The 16,956-nt window shown below is 44.1% G+C and overlaps 1 protein-coding gene across 4 annotated transcripts in view; it reads left to right on the top strand.

Moving 5' to 3' along the window:
• Window positions 1–16,956, top strand: part of ctbp2l (C-terminal binding protein 2, like) — a 158,831-nt gene that overhangs the window by 128,562 nt on the left and 13,313 nt on the right. For all 4 annotated transcript variants that reach the window (XM_080454242.1, XM_080454244.1, XM_080454243.1 and 1 more), the window contains 3 exons: window positions 6,795–6,939; window positions 9,712–9,918; window positions 16,250–16,464. In XM_080454242.1, the coding sequence (XP_080310368.1) occupies window positions 6,795–6,939; window positions 9,712–9,918; window positions 16,250–16,464 (567 nt within the window). The remainder of the gene's footprint in view (window positions 1–6,794; window positions 6,940–9,711; window positions 9,919–16,249; window positions 16,465–16,956) is intronic.

Below are 16,956 nucleotides of genomic sequence, written 5' to 3'. Positions count from 1 at the left end.
ATCAAGCAATAGACACACACACACACACACACACACACATACACCTCAGCCCACACCAGCCAAAAGAAACACTTCCATCACTTGAAGGTGAAAGTAGCCTCGATTTACAGAGAGTTGGAGTCATCTACCCAGTAATCCATATCGCTTGAAAGATAACAGGAAGATGAAACACACACACACACACACACACACACACACACACACACACACACACACACACACACACACACACACACACACACACACACACACACACACACACACACACACACACACACACACACACACACACCTCAATCCACACCAGTCAACAGAAGCGCTGAGTTGAAGGTGAAAGTAGCCTCGATTGAAGCCTGATTTATACTTTGTTGCATGGCGGTGTCATGAGAAAAAAAAGCAGATCTAACAAGCTTGATGTATTGTGAGGTTGTAGATCTGCTGTTTTCAGCATGGCACCGCCGTACCATGGTTCATAAGTTAAGGCAGGCGATACAACTCATTGAACAAAGCCATCTACCCAGTAATCCATATTACTTGAAAGATAACACACGCACGCACGCACATACGCACGCACGCACGCAGGCAGGCAGGCACACACACACACACGCACACTCACAGATACTGCTGGAGTGTAGTCGCCCCTCCAATGAGCCCTCTGAACCCACTACGCCAGGGGTTCTCAACCAGTGGTCCTTGAGAGGGTTCCAGGTGATGGAGAGTTGGAAACCAAATGGACCCTTATAGATCTTTGACTCTCGAGAGCGTAAAATTAAACCAAATGGACCCATACGGGTCCATTTGGTTCCATTTTACGCTCTCAAGAGTTAAACTATTGTTAAATTATTGTTAAACTTAATTACTTAATTAAATAATTGTAATGTTGATCAACATTTGCCTGTTATCTCTCCTATGGTACCAACATCAATATAACATGGAATTGTGGACAAAATCGTATCCAACGATAACAAAACATTCTCAGTCTTGGATCTGAGAGGCTAAATCTCATCAAATGGTGGTTCCGTGGCTCAAATGCCAAATAAATAATGGACCTTGTTATGAAAAGGGTTGAAAACCACTGCACTACGCAGTACCTGCACCGATCATCCAAGGTCAACAGGCCCCCCCCACCACGGCCCCCTGAGTGTCTCTCATGGTTATCACGTGTCCCGCGCTCATTTCAGATTGCATATGGCCCATAAAAGTTAGATGATAGCCCCATATGGTGTTAGAGTCAACATCAAGTCTATAATGTATTAACACTGCCTGGCTGTGTGTTGGACTGAGTACAACACCTGCTCTCTCACCCTGCTGTCCAAACACTGAGCCACTGCAGGAATCCAGGTGCAGCGGTGGAAAGTAACCAAGTACATGTACTCAAGTACAATTTTGAGGTACTTTTACTTTACTGGAATATTTCCAAATATTGTACTTATACTCCACTACAATTATTATTATTTATTTATTTTTTAAGATGATTTTTGTGGCTTTTTTATGCCTTTATTGATAGGATAGTAGTCTGATAGGAAATGGGGGGAGAGATGGGGAGTGACATGCAGCAAAGGCTGCCGGGATCAGGACTCGAACCCGCGACACACTGTCAGGCTGCTTTGAAACCTAGGTGCCTGGACCACTACGCCAGTGGTCCAGGCCTATTAAGTGTATTTGAAGGGATGCAGGCTGTGGATGTGTGAGGGGCCTGGTGTGGCCTGGCATGGTGTAGCGGGGCGGAGAATGTCTCTGCTCTCTCAGCATTACAGCCAGCCCTCATCCAAACTACATCAGCTCTGCTCGCCAGTGGGATGACCTCATAGCCATAAAATCCCTTCCCAGTAAGCCACGCACGCACGCACACGCGCACACACACACACACACACACACACACACACACACACGCACACACGTGCACCCGGGTATTACAAAACATACTTTTCCACATAATACATGCATATACATTCTCTCTTTCACACACACACACACATTCATGCATTGCCTCGCCACAATATACAGACTTATACATACACGTCCGCATGCATGCACCCAGAGATATCTGTACAACATTGTACACTTCCACAATGGCACACACCCATCCAAGTACTTAAAGGGGTAGTTCACACATTGATTAGTCACCCCATGGAGACTTGAATTCATGGATATTTAATTTGATGACCAGTGGACCGGTAGGCAGTGGTTCCAGTAGGAGACACATATGAGACTCTTTGTGTCTCCTACCGGAACCGGCAGCGGTCGTCAAATTATTGGCTCAGGAAAGCGAAAAATATATCCATGAATTCAAGTCTCCATGGGGTGACTAATCGATAGAAAAAAAGTCATTTTGGGGGTGAACTATCCCTTTAAGAGTATACGCTCGCTCTCTTCCCTCTCTCACACACACACACACGCACACGCACACGCACACTCTCCGGTAGTAGGGGAGCCTTCTGCGTTGTGTCAAAAAAAGCCGCTGTCACAAATGATACTTCTAAAAAGCAGCGGTGGCTCCAGTTTCACCAGAGAGGAGCGAGTGAGGAGGGGAAAATAGACACATTAGGTCAGAGTTTCCATTAAAGTAAACTGCATTCAGTTTCTGTGTCCCTCCCCCCCCCCCCCTCCTCCTCTTAGTACCTTCTACTGGCCCAGTCCTATTCCTCACGCTACAGCCTTTTGTCTCCACACACAAAACTTGCCCTTCAGGCAACGTCCAGAGAGAGAAAGGGAGGAAAATAGAGTGTTTGTGTGAGTGTGTGTGTGTGTGTGTGTGTGTGGGCATGAGTGTGTTTGTGTGTGTGTGTGACTATACTTGTGAGGACCTTAATGTTCCCACCTCACAAGTATAGTAGCATTTATTTATTTTTTATGGTAAAAAGGCATTTAGAGGTTAGATGTCGATGTTGGGGTTAGAGTTTTAAACTTAAAACGATGTCACACACCGAAAAACAGCCGATCCCGTGAGCTTGTAGGTCTGCTATTTTTCGGCTATTATTCAGCTATTCTTTGGCAAATTTTCAGGCAGTTTTCATAATTTTTCTATGCCTCCTAAAATGTTGACGTCCTTACAAGTATAGTAATACAAACCTGTGTGTGTGTCTGCGAGAGAGTAAGGTGTGCTTTAACCTTGAATTAGCATTTCTGCAGGCCTGGCTGGCCGGGACGCGGGAGCTAATAAAAGCGGTATGGAAATTTTTCGGGAGCTAATCTGCTAATCAGAGGAAAGCTAATGCAGTTTTGGCTGGAGGTGAACAGTTATTTACCTCGGTGCCCGCTGACAGCACGGCTGATACTTAGATCCACATTACTGCTGAATCCTGGAGGCCAGGTCACCTTGTCTCTGTTATAGAGTGGTGGCGGGCTGGCGGCAGGAGTGGCATTTCATGATGACGGGGCCGTCGTACTAGCGGAGCGGTTTCCCCCCTCCCGCCCTTCCTTGCTTGACCTTTGAGCGATTTTTGCACGTCTCAATGGACTTCTTGACATCCTCGGATAATATTGTGACATTTGTGTTCGGGTACATTTCGACATTGTCTTTTTTTTCTTAATCCAGATCTCAGGAGAGATATGAATTTATATGAGGTTACGCGTCTGTGTAACCACTTTAACCATTATTCTATGCTTTGGCTATTCAAAAATAGCAGATATACAAGCTCATAGCGCGGCACAGAGTGCCACGCTATGAGCTTGTAGATCTGCTATTTTTGAAAAATCGTGAAAATTTGCAAATCTTTGAATATATATATTTTTTAAACGTTTTTAACTCAAATCTTTGCTTCTGGGGGGTCCCTGGAACAACATATTTTGAGATGGGGTCCTTGGCCAAATGGATATAATTTCAGAACCACTGATTATAGCAACATAAGTTTTTTTCAAAAAAACTGTTAGGACTTTGAAGACATTTGTAGAACCAGAAGCCAGAAGCAAAGATTTGAGTTACAAATGTTCGCTTTAAAAATATGTATATTCAAAGGGGAGCTGTTTCCCCCTCCCGCCCTTACTTGACCTTTGAGTGATTTTTGCACGTCTCAATTGACTTCTTGACATCCTGGGATAATATTATTATGACATGTGTCGGGTACATGTCTGTCTTTTTTCCTTAATCCAGATCTCAGAAGAGATATGAATTTATATGAGGTTTCACTCGAGCGCGTATACTTTCAAGTGCTGTGTTCATAGCTGGATCTGTCATTTTGATTGGCCTGTAGTGTCTTATGTGTTCATTTGAATCATTGCTAACCCAGCTTAGCATTGACTTTTGTGTTGGGGCCTAAAGTGCTACAGTATTGGCTCTCAAAGTGGATCCCCCAGGGGTCCTTGGGGGGGATACCAGGGGGTCCCCAGCAAAATTAGTTAATAATGCATTTTAATGCAATCATTTCATCAACTTTTTGTACTTTGGCTATTCAAAAAAATAATCTTGAAAATGTGTGCAAATGAAAAAAAATTAAGGCGAAAATGTTTATCACAAATCTTTGCTTCTGGGGGTCCCTGGCACAACATATCTTCAGGTGGGGGTCCGCAGCCACATACAATATCAATTTGGGGATCCTTGGCACGAAAAAGTTTGAGAACCACTGTGCTACAGTATCTAGAATCCAACACCACGGCTTGTTTCCTTCTTAGACATGGCCCATTCTGGGCTGTATAAAGGCTGAAAATAACCTAATCTATGAATTCGCAACGCGTCGCACGTGACACGTTGTGTGCGCTCATAGGTCTTGCTATTTTCAGCCTGCAACACACCGGTGCGCAACCAAGTGTAAATTAAGCATAAACGTGTGCACTGGGATCAACCACCAATGCGACCTCTCCTTTTCAATCAATTAGCCCGGCCCGTTGACCGTTCAGACCCAGAGGGCACAGAGTGCAGTTCTGATGACGGCGCACAAACCGCCGCTCCGCTGAGACAATGTAATGACTTGTTCCAGTTAACCCATTAAGACCGGGACAGTGTCTGTGTTATTTTAGATTTAATTGGCTATTCAAAAATAACAGATATACAAGCTCCTATTTTTAAAAAATGGTGAACATTTGTGCAAATCTTTGAATACATAAATATTTTTGAAACAACATTTGTAACTCAAATCTTTGCTTCTGGGGGTCCCTAGAACTAAATATTTTATGGGGGTTCGCGGCCAAATACAAACTTTTTCATGTCAAGGACCCCCAAAATGTATTTGGCCGCGGACCCCCATCTCAAAATATTTTGTTCCAGGGACCCCCCAGAAGCAAAGATTTGATTGAAACAAAATTCCTTTAAGAAAAATATATCATATTTTCAAAAATTTGAACGATAAAAAAAGAAATAGCAGATCTACAAGCTCATAGCGCGGCACTCGGTGCCACGCTATGAGCTTGTAGATCTGCTATTTTTTAATAGCCCAAAGTACAAAATAATGGTTATAACTAAAAATCTAAAACGACACAGATGCTTTCCCGGTTTTAATGGGTTAAGACACATGGGGCTTTAAAAAGGACAGTTGTGTCACTGCTTGTGCTGACTGTTGCCATGTGATGTCTGCTGGGCTCATATCCCCCCTTCCCCCCTCCCTTCCCACCACGATAAAAAACATTTTTCCGGACCGTTTTAATGTCTGGGTTATCTGTCATGTGATCTTCACGGTTCATGCCGAGGGGACGACGGCGTGATCTTGTGATTGTCATGGGGTTCTTATGGGATCTCAGACTGACCTCATAGCGACCGGCACTCTGCAGTTATAGCCAGTTAGCCAGAGGAATGGATGAAAACAATGAACAAACTAGTGAATTGACTGACTGAACGAGTGAGTGAATGAATGAATACATGAATGCATATGTATGTAAAAGAAAGCCCCATCTCCATTCTTTCTTAATCATCCTAATCATCATCATCATCATACTGCATTTTTTAGTTACGTGCAGGGGGGGGGGTGTTTAGTGGGGGGGTTTAGCCAGAAGGCTTGTGGTGCGAATCAGGACCATTATCCTGGTCCTCACAAGAAAAATGGTTGTTTTATATATAAAACTGTTTTTTTTAAAGATTCAGGTTGTGTTTAAGATTAGGATTAGACATTTAGAGGTTCGACTACATTATTAACTCATTCTGTGCCACATGACGTCAAAGACGTCACGAGGCCTGACGCCCTGAGCGCCAAGACGTCATGAAAAGACGTCTTTTTTTTTTTGGGGGGGGGGGAAAAACATGTTCAGAACCCAAGATATGATGATTTGAAGATTTGCTGCTCCATTCACTTCTTGTTTAACTTTTTACTGAAAAAGGCTGTATCTCGGCTCCTAAGCACTTTTTTTTTACAATTAATTTTGGTTGTGGCACTCAGAACCAAAATTCCATAAATAAGCATGGCACTGGAAGAGTTAATGTGCAAAAAAAACAATAAAACAAAGTTTAAAATTAAATTAGAGGTTAGACTAACGAATACGCACACACATACTTATAGATCCAGTCCTATTGTAAAGCTTGCGTATGGCCGTATGCTGGGCTCGCGTATCCGTGCGCCTGGTGTAGCCGGTATCACTGATATCAATTGGATCTTTCCAAATGCGCTGTACGCGCGCAGTAAATTCTACGCATACGTGGAATTAGAGTTAAACATGATTTATACGTAGTTGCGTGCCAGTGTCATGCACCGAAAAATTGCTGATCTATAAGCTCACGACGCGTCGCAGCGCGTTGTGAGCTTGTACAAAGATGTATAATAGATGCCACTCATAGATTTCGCTGTCCGAAAACGTTGATGTCCTCACAAGTTTGGTAATACTAACCTGTGTGTGTGTGTGTGTGTGTGTGTGTGTGTGTGTGTGTGCAGGTGCTGAACGAGGCTGTGGGAGCCATGATGTACCACACCATCACCCTGACCAGGGAGGACCTGGAGAAGTTCAAAGCGCTGCGCATCATCATCCGCATCGGCAGCGGCTACGACAACATCGACATCAAGGCCGCCGGGGAGCTGGGTACGAACACACAAAAACTCAGCGGAACATGCTTATCAAATATTAAATCATAACTCTGAGTCGGAACGTATAGAAGCGGTGCTGAGTGCGTCATGTTCAGTAATGCGCTGTCGGAGTGCATTTTTGTTGTTGTGGGTATCTCGTAAAAAATCAAACACACACACACACACACCTTTGGTGTTCTGTGCATCCAAGACAGGAGAGTATGTATTATTAAATTCTATGTTGTACATGCATGTGTAGTTGTGTACGTGTGAGTCAGTGTAGATCGAGCTCAATGCTTCTGCTAAGATCTATGGAGACCGATTATTTTCGTGTTTACCTTATCCATCTTTCGGTTTGATTTATTTTCAGCTGGATGTTCGGTTAACTCACTCACTGCCAGAGTTTTTCAGAACAGTCTGCAGCCAGTGCCAGCGTTTTTGAGCATTTTTACTAGCTTTTCAAGAGCCACAGAGGACGCTCCACGACGATCGACACACCGAGTGTCGCAAAAGACGGAGGAGCGCCTCCGCTTCCATCGGAGAAAAACATGTGGGTCACCGCGACCCTCCGTTCTTTAGTTATTGGCGGAATTCAAAATGTACTTGAGTCAAAGGACAAACGTATTGGCATACTATTGGTACTTAAAGTACTCATTATGCAGAATGTCCCATTTCAAATGTATACAAATCTTTTGAAGATAGCAGATCTACAAGCTCACAATGCGTCACATCACGACGCATTGTGAGCTTGTAGATCGGCTATTTTCAAATGGCCGAAATGTATAGGGCTGAAATGGTTAATGTGTGTTCTGTAAGAATAATCAAAATCTACAAAGTAACTAGTAACTAAAGTTTTCAAATAAATGTAGTGGAGTAAAAGTACAATATTTGGATCCGAGATGTAGTGGAGTAAAAGTATTGGAAATTGGATATACTCAAGTAAAGTACAAATACCTCAATTTAAGTCAAAGTTACTTTCCACCACTGCATATATGTATATAGAATATGAAGTGTATATGCTGGTATTCATGTGTGGGTGACCTAACGCAGCCTCACAGAGAGACAAAAGAGACTGCAGCTCACATAAAAGACGAGAAAAAGAAACCTCTCTAGAGGTCCAGAGAGGAGAAAGAGAGACATAAAGAGACAAGGGTGATAAAGAGAGAGAGAGAGAGAGCTCCTGTGAGACTCACGGCTCTCTCACCCAGGCTCAGATCAAGCAGGTTCAGGAGCAAAGGCTCTATGCAGCCAGCCACCGCTGGGTTCGAACAGAGAGCTGCCCCGCTCTGCCTCCTGCCAACTTCAAGATACAGCAGTCTGGGCTCCTCTTGAGCACCGCACCGCACCGCGCTGCTGCGCACACGCCCACTCACTCACCCATGCATCCCCTCCCCCCATCCCCCCCTACGCCGCCACTCGGGAGTCAAAAGCTATCGTGACTGCAGGAGGCAGAGCTGACACACAGTCTATTCTCAGGGAGAAGAATAGGTGCGCCATTGATCGAGCACAGCTCAGCTCTATTCTCCCCCCGCCTGCAGACACCTCTATCACCATATAGAGATATGAACGACGCCACAGTGTGTGTGTGTGTGTGGGGGGGGGGGGTGGAGCGTGGGGGGGTACTTGTATGCTTACATAATAATGTGTGTGTACCATGTTTTACAATATTAAGTAATAATTTAGATAGTAAACGCCAGAATAAATCGGAAATGTCGACTGCTGAGCTCATACAGAAACCCCATTTGGGCCGAGGATATTGCATTTTGAACATCATACAATACCACGTGTCGACCACTAGTGGTCCTATATCGGACCACGGGATCTAAATGTCTCAATATGGAGCAGGTAGACCACCTTTGTCAATCACCACAATTGTGTTCGCTGTATTGTATTAACCACTTAAACCCTCTAGAGTCTAGACTTAGTGAACTGGACCTGAGTTGTCTCTGTACTTAATTTGGACCAAATCTCATCCCATAATATGAATGCTGGGTTTCTAGTAACGTCGCGTCACCAGACTTTCCATATCAGAGGAAAGCCTGGTATTCGTTCCAAACCGGCCCGTGTGATCCAGAAAAAATAAAATAAATCTGTGGTTCCGGTTTTTCGGCGCCGCTTTGTTTTGGTTCTCCCTGTTAGTTTCCCCAATCCCCATTTAAATGCTGAATCGAGTATAACTACTAGTTTAGTCTCGCCAGTCGCTAACAGTTGGAATAAAAGATGGATATACAAAACCAACTATTCGTATAAGCTAAACTACGCCGCATCAAGGGTTTTATTGGGTAGGCCCTAAAATTACGATGCCCTTGATCGTGGGGAATTATTTTTGGGTGATACCGGCAGCCTTGGTTCCGGCCGTTGGTTCCGGACGCGCCTGATTACGTTAAGTTATTTCCGCTCCCGACCGGATCAGAAACCCGAAAATGGTATTGATCCCAGGCTAGGTTTCAAGTGGTTAACATGGTATCACGTTTTATTCACCCAAAAAAAGGATGGATTGATAGTACACAGTGGAGATACTGTAGACAGGAAACGGGGAGAGAGAGATGGGGAGTGTCACGCAGCAAAGGCCGTCGGGATCAGGATTCGAACTCGCGACGCGTTGTCAGGCTGCATTAGAGCCTATATGTGGTATGCGCCTGCACCGCTAGGCCAGCGGGTGCCCCATGGATTGCATCTTTAAGTAAAAAAAAAAGAAAACGTTTAAAGTAAAATTGTTTTTGATGTTCCCACCATGATAGTAAAGTGTGTGTGTGTGTGTGTGTGTGTGTGTGTGTGTGGTCCACAGGCATCGCGGTGTGTAACATCCCCTCGGCGGCGGTGGAAGAGACGGCGGACTCCACCATGTGTCACATCCTCAACCTGTACCGGCGAAACACCTGGCTGTACCAGGCCCTCCGGGAGGGCACGCGGGTCCAAAGCGTGGAGCAGATCCGCGAGGTGGCGTCCGGAGCCGCGCGCATCCGCGGAGAGACCCTGGGACTCATCGGCTTCGGTAAGAGAACCGAGAGGAGAGGCGTCTCTTTAAGGCGTTTTTTACTTTGTTACAACACTGACTTTTATTAATCTATTCAGACCAGGAAAGCATCTGTGTCATTTTAGATTTTAGCTATACATATATAGCAACATATATAGCAACATACGTTTTTCAGAAAACGACTAGGATCTAGAAAAGTGGTTATAAAAAAATAGCTGATATACAAGCTCACAAGGCTTGTACATCTGCTATTTTTGAACATTTTTGAAAATGTTTTTCTTTACACAAATATTTTTTACACATCTTCTCTTCTGGGGGTCCCTGGCTCAAAGCATTTTCAGATGGGGGGCCGTGGCCACATATTTATAAATTTATGTTCCGCAAAGACCATGTTTACAATACAAAAGATGTTGATAATAATAATAATAACAATTATAATAATAATAGAAATAATTTAAAAAAATTATAATACTGGATTTCCTGAAGAAAAGAAAAATAATGAATTGGCATCCAGGAGTGTGTGTGCACAGTTTCGCATCGACCGGGCCAACGGTGCCGGAGATTAGCTGTACACAGACAGAATCTGCCTTTCGGCCTGGCAGAGACAATAAATACAAATAATTAAGTAAGGAAAGTACAGGTATGAAAAAACACCATTCAGGCAAAGTCTCTGGCAAAGTCTCTGGCTCTCTGTTTATCTCTTCTCCCGCCCTCCATCCCTGTCTCATATCCTTTCTCTCTCTGCTCACATCTGTGCTCCTCTGTTTTCCTGGCTCTGATAAGGTTATTTCTCCCTCTCTCTCTCTCTCTCTCTCTCTCTCTCTCTCTCTCTCTCTCTCTCTCTCTCTCTCCCTCCCTCTCTCTCTCTCTCTCTCGCTCTCTCTCTCTCTGTGTCTCTCTGCCTGTCCCACAGATTATCTCAAGGGTGTGTGTGTGTGTGTGTGTGTGTGTCTCTCTCTCTCTCCCTGAGGGCAGGCTTCCTATTCTCTGCCATCCTGTTCTCTCATCTCCCTCGCTCTAATGCTCACCATTATATCTCCATTATTCTCCCTTGTTCTCTCGCCCCGACACTCTTGCTATGTTTCGCAGCCTCCCTTTCTCTCTCTCTCTCTGGGTCCCTTGCCACCCTATCCTGCCATAATCAGGCCCTTCATGGTAGCGAACCTTGTGCGTGTGTGCGCACGCGTGTGTGTATGTGTGTGTGTGTGTCTGTGTGTGAGACTTACAGTGTGTCCGCAATTGCCCTCTTTCCCACCTGTCATAGAGTGTATGAGTGCATGTACGCGTGTGCACGCTTGTGTGTGTGTGTGTGTCCTCATCCTGTCACGATACCGCACTGACAGATGCTCCCTCTCTCTCACTCTCTCTCTCTCTGTCTCTCTCTCTCTCTCCTCTCAGAAGCTTTTCCAATCCAAAGTACCGCCTTATCTCCATGTCCACATACACCTACTATCACCCCCCCCTCCCCCCCCGCCTCCACACACACACACACACACACACACACACACACACACACACACACACACACACACACACACACACACACACACACACACACACACACACACACACACACACACACACACACCATCATCTCCTCCACTGGCGCCAGACAGCTGCCCAGTCTCTCCCTGTGCCCAAAACTGAAGGCCTGGCATTGAGAACCTCCACCCCCCCCTCCCTCCTCCTCTCCCAGGCCTGCTGGCTCAAGCCTCCACCCAGCTCATTGTCCATTGTCTGGAGCAGCATGTCGCTGTCGGGATCAGAAACCTCATATCTCCATAATTTTCCAAAAACATTTAGGGCCATATTTTCGCCGGTGCCTTACCCATTATCCCTACACTTATTTGCCATTTTTCATTATTTTTAAAAACATTTTCAAATAGTTCAAATAGCCAATCTACAAGTTCACAACGTGTCGATGTAGATCGGCTATTTGAATGATTTGAAAATGTTTTTTTAAATAAGTTTAGGGATAATGGGTAAGGAACCGGCGAAATGGCCCTTCGTTTTTTCGGAATTTCCTTCGTCGCGAGTGTGTCGCGCAGAAGTTGCGAAAATAGCCGATCTATAACATCACAACGCGTCGTGATGTGATGCGTCGTTAAGCTTGTAGATCTGCTATTTGTGCTATTTTTGAAACATTTTACGAGTGAAAGTTAAAGCGGTCAAGCGTGCTTGGTGGTTTTCATTAATATTTAACCGATGAAAAGTATTAACCCGTTAAAACCGGGAAAGCATCTGTGTCGGTTTAGATTTTTGCGTTGGCTATTCAAAAATATCAGATGTACAAGCTCACAGCGCGTCACTTCGTGCCGCGCTGTGAGCTTGTACATCGGCTATTTATAATTAATAATAATCTTGAATCTTGAAAATCTTGAATCATTTTGAATTACGAAAAAGTCTGAGAACTACTGATTTAAGAAGGCATTTGTAGGTCTAAATGGGTTAAATTAATAATGGGTGACTAAATAACAACTACACTGGATCCACTGGTACACGAAAGGGTTCTCTCCCCCCCCCCCCCCCATTTCTTGAAAAGTAACCGCTATGGACATACAAGGTTTCCGCCCGACAGCGATGACGAGCAGAGAGAGAGAGAGAGAGAGAGAGAGAAAGGGAGAGAGAGAGAGAGCTGGCCCTCCTTGGTGACGCTGCACATAATGAGTCTGTCTGTAGACACGCAGCCTGCTGCACCGGCTCTGCTGGCTGGAAATACACACACACACACACACACACACACACACACACACACACACACACACACACACACACACACACACACACACACACACACACACACACACACACACACACACACACACACACACACAGTCTATCACACACACACCCCAAAAGAAAAGAAAAAACACATGGCATCTCTCACAGTTATTATGGAGGTTTTAGTTCCTGTGCCCGCCAGTCGTTGCGTGCCAGCGCCGGCCCGCCTGCCCCCCCCCCCCATAATGCCCTAGCATCCCTGCTCTGAGTGTGCATAGCGTGCGATAAGGAATGACACACAGAAAAAAAAGCCCCTTACTGCCGCTGTGGTCTCTGCAATACTAGTAGGTCACTGGATGTTGCTGTAATATCAGTGGTTCTCAAACTCTTTTTCATGTCAAGGACCACCCAAAATGATATATATTTGTCCCCGGACCCCGTCTTCAAAATATTTTGCAAATATTTGAGTTAAAATTGTATATATATATTCAAAGATTTGCACACATAATTTTCACGATTTTCTTTCACAAATAGCAGATATACAAGCTCATAGTATGTATAGCGCTATGAGCTTGTATATCTGCTATTTTTTAATAGCCAAAGAAATCTAAAATGACACAGATGCGTTCCCAGATTGAATGGGTGAAGTGGTCAGATGGAGGGAGGGCCGTGAAAGCTGCAGAAATGTTCAAGTGGGCCCTGATCCCAAAAAGGTTGAGAACCTCTGCTGTGTAGATGCACAGTAAAAACCAATTATATGCCCTGTTTTAAACTTGGTCGTACAGTGGTGATACGTGGCCAAAAGAGCCCGATCTCCAAGCTCTCACAACGCATCGTGGTGCCATGTGTCGTGCCATCAGACACTTTCGGCCCCTTTTCAGTTTCAGTTAAGTTTCGGTTTATTTTGTATCGCAATGTAAACCCACAAATCATACAACATGTCGGTTTAAAACAATCGAGGATAAAACAACAATAAGGTTTTAAAACAATAAAGTTTTAAGAAGAGAGAGGACCAAAAGCAACAGCTGACAGTGTGTACATGTGTACACACACACACACACACACACACACACACACACACACACACACACACACACACACACACACACACACACACTCACACACAACACAAACCTCTGTTTATCAAGGTGAAACTCACTGTGTGAGACTTTCTCTCCAAGGTCCAACGCTCTCATTTCCAGCAGCCCTGCTGCTGAACTGTAAATATTCTTACTGGGTTTACAAAAGCCACTGGTGGAAGGAGGAAAACACACACATTCCTCGCTGCATTCTTTTCAGCGGCTGTGTGCCCTTGAAGAAGCCGTGTGATTTTTTTCCCCTCCGCATTCTGCCTGGCTGCGTTGCGCTGCGGTGTCGATCTCACACGGCACCGCATTCTGAACTCTTAACGATTTAGCGCAACGTGTCATACACACCCCTTTGATAGTGCTAGTGATAAAAGATTGAAACGAAAGTGAGAGCATCATGCCATCGTTGTGACCGTGACATGATGTGCCATGTGCGTGTGTTTATGCTCTTTATAAGCACAGTCAGTCAGTTAAAGAGGAAAGCAGCTTGGAGATGTCGGGCGTAATGATTCAAGATTCAACAGGGTTTTTATTCGTCACTCACAAGCAGCGAAATGTTAGGCGTGGCGTGCTCCGCAGACTGTGCTAACAGTAACACATTAAGGTATAATAACATAACACTGGATATTTGTTTTTATATAGGTTTATGAAAAGACAAGTCAGGGTAAAACCTTTAAGCAGCATTGGAGTTTAAACATTAAGACCGGGAAAGCCTATGACCTTTAAAACCGGTAAAGCATCTGTGTATTTTTAGATATTTCTATGTATATAGCAACAGGATATATATTTTTCATGTGTTTTTTTATGAAAAAGGATTTAGAAGGCGTTTTTAAAATCAGCCTCAGGGTCTAGAAAGACACAATATGTGCAAAGCACAATATGTGTAGGTTGTTTATGTTTTCTTTTTGCCCCAATACAGAAGGAGAATAAAGACATTGTATTGCTCTGTTGTGAGCAAAACGCTCCCTCACAAAGAAGTGAACCTTGAGAGAGTAAAGGGCCGCATCGATCCCTTTCAACAGCAGCACGGCAGCTCTGTGGCTGCACTGGCCCTCTCTCCAGTGTTGCCCCGATTTTGCGAGATAAATAAGCAACTATGTCTATGAAAACAAGGCCAAAAGGAGCTACAAGGCCACATCGGATATTTGAAAATAGCAGCTCTACAAGCTCACAACGCGTTGCAATGCGATGCGTTGTGAGCTTGTAGATCTGCTATATATTTTTTAAACCATTTTGAATGTTTTTTGAAACATTTTAACGACACAAATCTGGTACAGGGGTCGCAAGATACTTTTTGATCCATGGACAAATACATATTAAATACATATTCATTTGGGGGTCCTTGACATGAAAAGGTTTGAGAACCACTGGTTTAAACAACATTAGGAAGCAAGAGCAAATAAGCAACTACACTAGCTCTCTCTCGTTACCAGCCCACTGACACGCTCACACGGCCCACGCAACAAATGGCCTGCGTTTGCACGTGTGTGACAGACACGACAGCGAGGCAGAGACTTTTATATTCACTGTCTAATGACTCGGGGTTAATGCCATCGGTGGAAAGTAACCAAGTGCATTTGCTGTACTTAAAGACACACTCCACCCAAAATCATGTTTTTTGAAGCTTATCTATGAAAATCCTTGTGGTTTTTAGCACTCTGCTTTTCACTAAAGCATCATATGGATTTTTACCCCCAAAACCGGGAAAGCATCTGATTTTATTTGGCTATTCAAAAATAGCAGATATACAAGCTATTTTTACAAGCTCATAGCGCGGCACTTGATGAGCTTGTAGATTTGCTATTTATTTTAAATCGTGAACATTTGTGCAAATCTTTGAATATATTTATATATTTTTAAAGCAAACATTTTTAACTCATTTCGCTTCTGGGGGTCCCTGGAACAAAATATTTTGAGATGGAGTCGGCGGCCAATTACATAAAAATGTTGGGGGTCCTTGACATGAAAAGGTTTGAGAACCACTGAAATAGCAACATCCAAAATCATGTTTTTTGAAGCTTATCTATGAAAATCCTTGTGGTTTTTAGCACTCTGGGCTTTTCACTAAAGCATCATATGGATTTTTACCCCCAAAACCGGGAAAGCATCTGATTTTATTTGGCTATTCAAAAATAGCAGATATACAAGCTATTTTTACAAGCTCATAGCGCGGCACTTGATGAGCTTGTAGATTTGCTATTTATTTTAAATCGTGAACATTTGTGCAAATCTTTGAATATATTTATATATTTTTAAAGCAAACATTTTAACTCATTTCGCTTCTGGGGGGTCCCTGGAACAAAATATTTTGAGATGGAGTCGGCGGCCAATTACATAAAAATGTTGGGGGTCCTTGACATGAAAAGGTTTGAGAACCACTGAAATAGCAACATACGTTTTTTTCTGAAAACTGTTGGGATTTAGAAGACATTTTGTTGAATCGGTGTCAGGTCTTAATGGGTTCTAACAGTATTTGAAAGTATTCAAAAATACCAAAGCGTCACCTGCATGCCCTCCATTCTCTCTCCCGTGCACACCAGGTCGTTCGGGCCAGGCGGTGGCGGTGCGGGCCAAGGTGTTCGGCTTCAACGTGCTCTTCTACGACCCGTACCTCCAGGACGGCCTGGAGCGCTCGCTGGGCGTGCAGCGCGTCTACACGCTGCAGGACCTGCTCTACCAGAGCGACTGCGTCTCCCTGCACTGCAACCTGAACGAGCACAACCACCACCTCATCAACGACTTCACCATCAAACAGGTAACTGTACCGAGGGGGGGGGCAGAGCAGGCATGGATGGGGCGGGGGGCAAATCTCGTTGTTGTCCATCATACCATTGGTTCTCAAACAAAACAAAATTAGTTATTATAGCTTCACAATCATTTTAACCACTTTAAAGGGATAGTTCACCCCTAAAATGACTTTTTTTCCTATCGATTAGTCACCCCATGGAGACTTGAATTCAATTGTTTTGTTTTTGTCGCATTCTTAAGACAATAATTTGACCGGCAGCGGTTCCGGTAGGAGACACGAAGAGTCTCCTTTGTGTCTCCTACCGGAACCGCTGTCTACCGGTAATCGATAGAAAGAAATACTTTTTGGGGGGTGAACTATCCCTTTAACTCTTTGACTGCCAGAGTATTTTCATAAAGTACTCCCCCAGTGCCAGCAATTTTCGTGTTTTTTTATTTTTATATTTTGAATTTTTCTCATGAAAATAATTTAAGGGGACATAATGTAAAGACCCAGCAC

Source organism: Gymnoscopelus braueri (assembly GCF_963280865.1).
Source record: "Gymnoscopelus braueri genome assembly, chromosome: 17".
Taxonomy (NCBI): Eukaryota; Metazoa; Chordata; class Actinopteri; order Myctophiformes; family Myctophidae; genus Gymnoscopelus; species Gymnoscopelus braueri.
This window is presented reverse-complemented; position numbering and strand designations above follow the sequence as displayed.